The sequence below is a fragment of the Macrobrachium nipponense genome, chromosome 27 (assembly GCF_015104395.2).
Source record: "Macrobrachium nipponense isolate FS-2020 chromosome 27, ASM1510439v2, whole genome shotgun sequence".
Lineage (NCBI taxonomy): Eukaryota > Metazoa > Arthropoda > Malacostraca > Decapoda > Palaemonidae > Macrobrachium > Macrobrachium nipponense.
In genome coordinates, this window is record NC_087216.1 from 22,661,963 (window position 1) to 22,671,439 (window position 9,477).

At 47.6% G+C, this 9,477-nt stretch overlaps 1 protein-coding gene and 1 pseudogene across 1 annotated transcript; one reads left to right on the forward strand and one right to left on the reverse strand.

Moving 5' to 3' along the window:
- Positions 1-1,111, forward strand: part of LOC135200626 (ATP-dependent DNA helicase DDX11-like) — a 52,464-nt pseudogene extending 51,353 nt beyond the window's left edge.
- A 537-nt stretch (positions 1,112-1,648) lies between these two features.
- Positions 1,649-4,027, reverse strand: LOC135200903 (small nuclear ribonucleoprotein Sm D2-like). The gene is made up of 3 exons (XM_064229655.1): positions 3,873-4,027; positions 3,212-3,369; positions 1,649-1,835 (listed from the first exon to the last, which is right to left on the reverse strand). The coding sequence occupies exons 1-3, from the start codon at positions 3,963-3,965 to the stop codon at positions 1,763-1,765; spliced, it is 324 nt and encodes a 107-aa protein (XP_064085725.1). The 5' UTR covers positions 3,966-4,027; the 3' UTR covers positions 1,649-1,762.
- Between the last annotated feature and the right edge of the window lie 5,450 nt (positions 4,028-9,477).

Consider the following 9,477-nt stretch of genomic DNA (forward strand, 5'->3'; position numbering starts at 1 on the left):
AGGGCACTTAGAAATCATGAAGTGAAGAGGAAGATTAGCATTGATGAATATTCAGTTTGTTTCTTAGTTGGGCCCAACTTTGCAGGTTTAAGAAATTTATTTTTACCAATTTCATTCAAAATACCTGTAGTACGTCCTACATAGATACTTATTTGGGTAACTTAATTGTGAGTAATGCGAGTTCATGGGGGAAAGTTTTAAAACAGCTGATAGCTATCCAAAAATATATTACTCATACCACAAGTGGGTAAGACCAAGCTGGTAAGTTTATTAAAGTATCCCAATACGTAACAAGTTTCAGGGGGTAGAAATAATGTTTCATCAAGCTTCTTTCAAGGTTGTTGAGGGAAAATCACTTGTCTGAAGTCTAGTGGACTTAAGATACACTGTTAACGACTTCAAGTGCACTGGTAATGTTTTAACGGGTATCATGGAAGGAGAGTTTTGCATGCAAGGTTTTCAGCAGGACTTTATTTTTTGTTCTCAAAATTAGTTCTGTAGCTGTGCAATTGAAGGGGAAGCATGCAGGTTCACAAGGGACATTCTAGGAAATTCATCAAAGGCTTGCTCTTTATTGGGACTTATTTCCCAAACTTCTTGTTTCTTGACCCTATATTTTCAGTCTAGTAGCAATATGCATACTGGCTCTTACCAAGTAGTTTGTATCTAGAAAAAATTTAATTTTAAAAATTATTTCCTTAAATCCAGTCAAAATCTTATATGTTAATGATTTGTGCTGATACTGTAGCTCAGTTAAAATGGTTGACATACAGAATTACTACACATTACTGACCTTTGGTGACAGATCATCTTTTTGCAGTTTTTTACAGGTAAAAGGATAGTGTAGGAAGCGCACACTGTACATGGCAGAGACTTGCAGAATGTCGATGTATATTTTTGTATCTTAATACATTGTAAGTAAATAAATACCTTAATGATGTTCATTTTTGTATTTTATTGTAAGTAAATACATTAATACAAAATTATACTTTTTGTATGCATGACTTATCCCCTGTTCAAAGTAATCAGTTTTTAACTTTGTTGCCAAAGGCCACAGTCACACCATAAGTTCAGTGTTGCCAAAGGCCACAGTCACACCATAAGTTCCTGTCTCCGGTGCCATTCAGTCTAACATAAGATTGTCATACAAGTACAGGATGCACAAGTTCATGTATTAAATATTGAACTTCCTGCTAAATTTTAGATGGCTGCTACCACCTTTCTCACCCGCTGACAAAGTAGGCCTTGTTTACCAAAATCCTGGTCTAGCCATTATTGCATGTAATTCTTTCATTCTTTGGACTTACATCATTAGCACAATTTTTAAGAAATCAGTCACCTTACTAATACATTTTCATTATGCAAGTACTTTCTTCACAATATTCATACTGGTCACACAACTAATGCCCTCCATTTCATATAAAACCCAATTCAAGTGTCTCCTGAAGGCGTCTGTCACTTCATACTTGACTAAACAGCTGATTCATGTCAATGAGTTAATATCCTTTACAGCAGCCTACTTACGAAGCACTTTTATTTACCGAATTGTTAAACTCCTACTTCCACTAACATGTCATATGAGTACTTTCCAATTAGTGCATGTTTCACTCACCAGCAGACCTAACTTGATGATAAAAATAAAGCAGAATACAATTTATAATAAATTTATTATAAAACATAAATGGAGAAATGGGAATTACATACTCTAAAGATACTTCCTCTACAATGACATTAAAAACCTAAAGAAAACTAGAATAATTTCCTACTGATTACCAAGAGGATTCTTGACTACAATGATGACAGAGTCCCCTCTTAGGAACATCTTCTGAATGTATCTGTAATAAAGAAAAAGGTTTATATTATGGTGGTCTTGGACCATTTATAGTAAATATACTCTACCATTTTAATAGCAAATAGTCTACTTTATCTATAAAAACAAAACAATGAAAGCTCCATTTCAAAGGGTGTTACCTCTAAAATTTTTAACTCAAGATTACTGAGAAATTCGAACCAAATTACAGTTTATTTAACAATACAGTACACTCGAGGGCAGTGAGCTTGAACTGGCATTAATTTGTTCCATTTACAAATGCTATGCACTTAAAACATTAGTAGGAGGGTAGTGCTGGCAGTGCATGTCACGCAGTATTATTTAAGGATGTTTGCAGCCTCCCTTCAGCCCCTTTGATTCCTTTCGCGGGTCCTCTATTCATATTCTCTTTCTTCCATTTTACTTTCCAACCTCTCCTAAACGATTGTTTAATAGTGCAACTACAAGCTTTTCCTTATTACACCTTTAAAATCTACTCTCAATTTCCTTTCCCATGTTGAATGATAAAAGGTTTTCTTGACCTAAATTTTATACGCACTTCTTCCTTTCTTTACAACTACAGTCATCTTCCACTTTATGATGGTTGACATTGTCCTTATTCTTTACTTCCACATTTATACTTGCTCCACATGCCAGCCTACCTCCAGAGTAACACCTGTTATACCTCTTTCCCCAAGTCTAGTCTTTCCACCATAATATGGTAGATCTTCTCTACTTCGTCTCTTTCCCAATTACTCTGCTAGTATTGCTTCCCCCACGATTTCTTCCTCCAAAGCATTACCTTTTCACATCTTCAAAATACCTCTATGCCTACTTTCCTAAAGTAGCAATGTTTGCCAATTATGTTACAGTAAGTTTTTTTTTTTTTTTCCCTAACTATACCTTGCAGAGTTTAACCATGTTTGGATCTCATAGACAATTATGCCAGCCAAAGCACCAGTCTCTCTTTAGATCTTCTCCCTCTGTGCCTTCTTGCAAGTTCAATGCTTTTTAACTAGTATATGTATTATTCAAGCTACAAGTTCTCTACTCCTTGTAATTCTGTCACTGCTCTCTAGCCTCTTACTCCACCCTGTTACTATAGAAATATATTCTACAAGCTCTACAATTTTCTGACATAACTTTCCTTCTTTCAAAGGAAAAGGGCTATCACTGCCACCGACATTATAAAAACATCACGTTTTTCTTATTTCTATAATGTACAAGCTAAATAAGGCACTAGATATTGTGTATATAAATAATCAACTAACAAAATGCAACAAGATTAAATTATAATTACCTAAAGTGATGCTCCATCTCCACAATCGGAAAAGATTTCGGAAAATCTGTTCTCTAAACTAACAATACCCACATAAAAGAAATTATTATTGGGGAACTAACCTTTCACGGTTAACAGGCTTGGATTTTTTCTGTCCTTTGGCAGTCTTTGGCTGTTCCATCCAAATTTCTGTTACTTGTTCCAATACCATGTTAAAATGCCTGTCAAAAGCCTTCACACGACCCAGAAGTTTCTTGTTGTTTCGGCAATTAATCAAAACCTAGGGAAAAAAACAATGATAAAGTTTTTAAGTTTGAATTCAATGTATCAGAAAAAAAATTAATTTCAAGTTATTCCTAACTGATATTTCCAGGATTCAGATTTACATTCCACTGCATTAAAAGAAGCTCAGCACATTTAAGTCAAAAATGGAAAGAGAAGAACAATGACCTAGCAGTAATTATCTGAAGTAGATTTGTATCCCTCACACGGCTACATTTGATCAAATTTTTTGTCTAACCAGTTTGGTCTAATTTCATTTGAGAATGGATGGGAGATTAATATCAGGGGATTTTAGCTAGGGTAAAAAGGTTAATAGTGCTCAAGGAGCCATTCATGAAGAGAAGTACTTAAACATAGGAAGCATGCTTTGTCAGTTAGCAATGCCTTTATGAGCACTTACACAAGACAAATTGGTTTGTCAGTTAGCAATGCCTTTATGAGCACTTACACATAAGACAAATTGGTAGTTAAGACAAGCAATCTATATATAATTCTATGTACCTGTGTGTTATTCTGGACACTTTCATTCAAGATTCGCAATGGACCTGTGGCAAATTCTTCCTTCTCAAGAGCAGCCAACTCCTCTGGGTTCATATCACTGCGACTCTTCTGTGTAGCACTGTAAAGAAAAATGAAAATTAATACTTTAGACAAAAATGTCTTCATGGCATTTAAAAGTTTAATGACCTACTCCTGTATAAAACAAAAATGACAATTTGTCCAAAATTGCATTTTCCTAACTATACAAACCTGAGGTCCTTTTACAATAGGAAGGTACTAGCGGCAGCTGGATAGGTCGTAAGCTTTCGAAAAAGGGGTTCGGTAGTTAACTGCTTGTCCGACAGGCGCGCGCGCGCGACTGGGAGGTAACCAAATCACTTTTGCTTTTGGCCCAAGCAAAAACTGCAGAGGTGTGGGTGGCATGAGGTGGGGCTATGTAAAAGGACCTCAGGTTTGTATAGTTAGGAAAAATGCAATTTTGGACAAATTGTCATTTGTCCGACAAACGGCATACAAACCTTCGGTCCTTTTACAATAGGAAAGACTCACTTCTTGGTGGGTGGAATCTGAGTCTTTTGTGAACAGACTGGTGTTCGCCCAACCTTGGAAGCCTCCCTGGTCGTAAGAGCGAGGGAGGGATCCAAGCCTCTGTCCGATTGATCGGGGGTGTGCACCGCAGGATCAATGGTCAGACCTCTGGACCGAGTACTAAGAGAGAGGCAAGCGTATCTCTTCGTACCAGCAATGTAAGAACTTGTTCCTGTACAGGAGCAAATATAAAGTCATGGATTTGACTCCTGTAGGCATCCACTTCCCCCCCCCCCCCCTTGTAGGAGGAAGTGGTGGATATTCTGCTCCTCTCCCTAGTGAAAGGGATAGGATGGGGCTCTGTCATATAGCTCACCGGCATCTCGTCCTTATCCAGCAGGGTGATGACCGTATCCCTCTACCCACAGGTAGAGGGGTAGAAAAAGATAGAAAGAGAAGCCAGTCACTTTCTCATTTACTATCTATTCATACAGTCACACCAGGACTCGATGCTGTTCAGCCTGCTAGGGTCTGGGTTAGCTAGACGACGTGTTGAGCAGCCACCACGGGTCCTAAGGAAACCGATCCAAGGACCTGTGGGCAATATCCAAAAGGTATAAGGAAGGTGCCGGTGGTCTGGTTGTACCGACCCCTGCCTTCCATACCTGCGCCACGGAGAAGTTCTTACGAAACGCCAACGAGGGGCCAATACTTCTGACTTCGTGAGCTCTCGGACGGGACGTACGGATGTCGTCACTACCATCAGCCTCATACGCCCTCCTGATGACCTCACGCAGCCAGGACGAAAGAGTGTTCTTTGATACTTCTTTCTTGGTGACCCGGTGCTAACGAAGAGGCGTCGACACTCAGGCCCGAGGTGTCGAGTTCTCTTCAGATAGCGCCGTAGCGTCCTCCCAGGACAAAAGCAGCATCTCATCCGTATCATTATCGGCATGAAGTTCCCGTACTCTCTTCGCCGATGCCAGGTCCAGCAAGAAGAGGGGCTTGTGATTCCCTGGGGTGGGCAAGACTTTTCGAAGCTCCTCCTAAGTAAGGAGATCTCAAACGAGTTCGAGATGTCCAATCCCGTCAGTTTCAGGACGAGCGTCAAGGCGGCTCTGTATCCTTTGACTGTGGGAACTGAGAGGAGCTTCTCTCGCGAAGAAAAACGAGGAAATCCGCTACCTGCTGAGAGTGGCTCAGAGAGATAGGCCCCGTCTACGACACCACCACGAGACGGCCGACTTCCCCTGGTACACAGCTGCAGAGGACTGACGGACGTTTCCAGCCATCTCTGTTGCTGCGCTACGAAAAAAGCCTCTCGTTCGCAAGAGATGTTGGATAAGAACAGCCAGCCTGAAGACGTAGGTACTGGACTGCTCGGTGGTACCGCTCGACGTGTGGCTGGGCGAGAAGGTTGCCAAGGGGAATCTCTCTCGGTTCTCTTGCGAGAAAGAGCCAGCAGGTCCGGATACCAAATGGCCTGTGGCCATTTGGGAGCCATCAGGATCATCCTGAGATTCGGGGTGACCAGTGCTCGACTGATCACCTTGCGAATCAGGGTGAACGGGGGTGGGAAAGGCATAGGCGAAAAGGTTGTCCCACGGGTGTTGAGCCTCCTCTGCAGCTGCCCATGGGTCCGGCACGGCCCGAGAAGAACACCTGGAGCTTCCTGTTGTGCCGCCGGGTGGCGAACAGATCCTCGACTGGTCGCCCCCACAGGTCGAAGAGCCTTTCCGCCACGTCCTGGTGTAGAGACCATTCGGTCCCTATCCCTTGATCCCGACGGCTGAGCGTGTCTGCTATTACATTCCTTCCCTGGAATGTAGCGTGCCGACAGCTCTATTGAGTGTGCCTCGGCCCACTCGTGCACCTGCCGAGTCAACTGGTACAACGGGAGAGACACTAGGCCCCCCCTGTTTGTTGACGTAAGCCACCACCGTGGTGTTTGTCGCACATCAACACCACTGAGTGTCCCATCAAGCGGTCCTGGAACTCTTGGAGAGCGAGGAACGCTGGCCTTGAGTTTCAGTACATTGATGTGAAGGTGCTTGTCGTTCTCGTACCACACTCCTGAAGTCAGCAACTCCTCCAGGTGTGCGCCCCATCCCTCGGTCGATGCGTCTGAGCAGCTGCATGTCCGGGGGGAGAAGTGCGCAGAGGCACTCCTCTTAAGAGGTTCCTGTCGTCCAGCCACCAGGCTAGGTCCTGCCTCACCTCCTGTGTCAGTGACAATGGAAAGCTTGGGGGATCCGTCGCCTGTGACCAACTCTCCTTTAGTCTCCCTGAAGAGACCGCAGGTGAAGACGCCCGTTAGGGACTGTCTTCCCGAGTGACGACAGGTGTCCGATCACGACTTGCCATCGCTGAGCTACCCGTTCCTGCCGAGACAGGAACTGGTTGGCTGCCTCCCTGAATTTGCTAATCCGCGAGTCTGCGGGGAAGAGCTCGCCCTGCTACCGTGTCGATCAGCATACCCAGGTACTTCATCCTCTGCTTGGGCTCGAGATCGGACTTTTCGAAGTTCACAACGATCCCCAGATCGTGACAGAACTCGAGCAGTCGATCCCTGTCCTGTAGCAACTGCGAGCGGGGAGCTCGCCAGGACTAACCAATCGTCGAGATACCCATCAGACGTTATCCCGTGCGAATGGGCCCAAGCAGACACCAGAGTGAACCACTCGCGTGAAACACCTGTGGGGCGGTTGAGAGACCGAAGTAAAGTGGCCTGAACTGGTACACCGTCCCGTCGAGGATGAAGCGGAGGTACTTTCTAGAGGACTGATGAATGGGTATTTGGAAATACGCATCCTTCAAGTCCACTGAAAGCATGAAATCGTTCTCCCTGATAGAGTCGAGCACTGAGCGTGCCGTCTCCATCGTGAACCGGGTCTGCGAACAAACCGGTTCAGGGGAGAGAGATCTATCACCGGGCGCCAGGCCTCCCGTAGACTTTTCCACCAGGAAGAGTCGACTGTAAAAGCCCGGTGATTGATCCGTGACGATTTCTACAGCTCTCTTGCTCAGCATGGTCTTGATCTCCGTCTCCATGCTACGTCCTTCTTGATGCCCCTGGAACGTACGCCTGCTGTTTGGACCGGGTTGGAGGTGATGGGTGGGACCGAGATTCGAAGGGTAATAGATCTCCCTCCCCGACGGACATCTACAATCCAGGTCTCGGCGCCGTAGCGCTGCTAAGTTGCCCAATGGCTGGCCAGGCACCCCCCCCACTTCCGGCAGCAGGTGAGGGGGAACGCCGTCCCTAGCGTTTTCCCCCCTTTCTTCTTACTTATCCTCCCAGAGCCTCCACGGGAGGAGGAGGGCTGGGAGGAGGGCTGGTTACGGCTCTCCTTACTAGAAGTCGAAAGAAGACAGAGTCATTCCACGGGGCTTCGACGCAGCTACCGTCTTAGCCACCAGAGCGCTAGCCGAGCCTGTTAGACTTGGCCGCAGTCCAAGGCTGCCCAGAGGCCTTCGAGACTGCCTGGTGAACCAGACGGTCACTGTCGTCAGTGCGCCGTCTGTCCACCGCAGCGTCCACCATCTCTCCTGGGAAGAGAGACGTGGAACTCCGTAAAGGTCCGTTGCGAAGTCCCAACGCCGCTTCACGCCCGGCCGCCCTGGAAAACCGAGTAAGGACAGCGTCCCTTCGTCGGAGAACCAGGTTGGCCCACAGGTTCACCGTCTGGTGGGCAAAGGAAGGAGATGGCTCCTCCCCAGACTGGCAAAAGTCTCCTGAAGGCCGAGTCATCTTCGGGAGAAATTCCCCCGGAGTTGGCTGCGACCTTAGATACTGTGAGGGACCACAGATCTAGCCAGGAGACGGCCTGGAAAGCTGCCATGGCGGTAGATTCCAGGCCGAATGTCTTGCTGCGAGAACCACAGGTTTCTCGGACAGGAGCTGCTGCAGAGACACACCCGAAGTTAGCCTGGCTAACTCCGGGTTCACCTGTTTGGGCGGCATCGGGTCTTCAGATGGCACGTAAAAAACGCCGCTGTCGCAGCAGAGGAGGTGGAAGCAGCTGCTCGACCTGCCAGACTTGAGCGGAGAAGTCTTGTCCGGAGACAAGCGATTCAACCTGGTCCAGCACTGAGTCCGGCAGCTCAGAACGCGGCAAACCCACCGTCGGTCTGGGTTCCCTCTTCGGGCCCCCCCCCAGAACGACTCGAGCCAGGACGTGGGCTCGGATGGTGGGAGCAGCGATCCTTCCGTGAGGTCGTTGTGCTGACGAATCAGCGCAATAACCTCGCAAAGTTCCTCTGGATCTCAGGAGTGACTGCTTCCTGCGGAGTTGGACCGTCCAGTCCCTCCACAGGGGCAACTCCCGAGACCCTCCCCCCTCAAGGAGAGGAACAGCGACAGACCCTCTTGGTCTTGCTCAACCACCTGCGTACGACCTGGCTGGTCCGAGAACCGTGCCTGGTACGTACGACGCCGTGGTGGGATCCTGAGGGGCGCACCCCTCACGATCACTCTGATACCTCGCCCCTCCCGGTGTAATCCGAGGAGGTTGAAGTATGGAAGAGGCAGACCTGACGCTCCCTCCTCGCTCGCTGGCAGAACCAGCGGGCTTGGAAGACTGCAGGTCGGTCGCCAACCCGCGGTGGCGATCGAGCTGCAGACCTAGTCGAGCCGTCTCGCTGTGGAGAACGGCTGGACCGAGAACAGCGGCTCCGGTCTCGTGTGTCCGAGGAGCTGGTGCTGGTCGCCGTACCCGATCGCTCTCTGTGAGAGTGACGGTCAGGCGACCGGCGAGCTCCACTGTCACGGTGATCACGTGCGTATCCTCACGGTGCGTCAGTTCGCTGGTTCCAGCCGTGGCTGGTGCCGGCGAACGGGGGACCTCTTCCCCGCCTCAGCCCGTGGCCCGGTCATGGACAGTCACGTCCGCCCGGGTAGCCAGCTGCTCGCGAGAGCGAGAGCTGGTCTGGTGAGAGTCGCGTGAGCGGCTGTCACCAGTCTTCCGCTCCGTGCCGTGAACCTGACGCTGAGCGAACTCAGAGGTCTGGTTCCTGGCTGCACGGTCGCTGGTAAGCGACCGTACACTCGGTACCTCTCGCGAACGAGAGGCCGAGA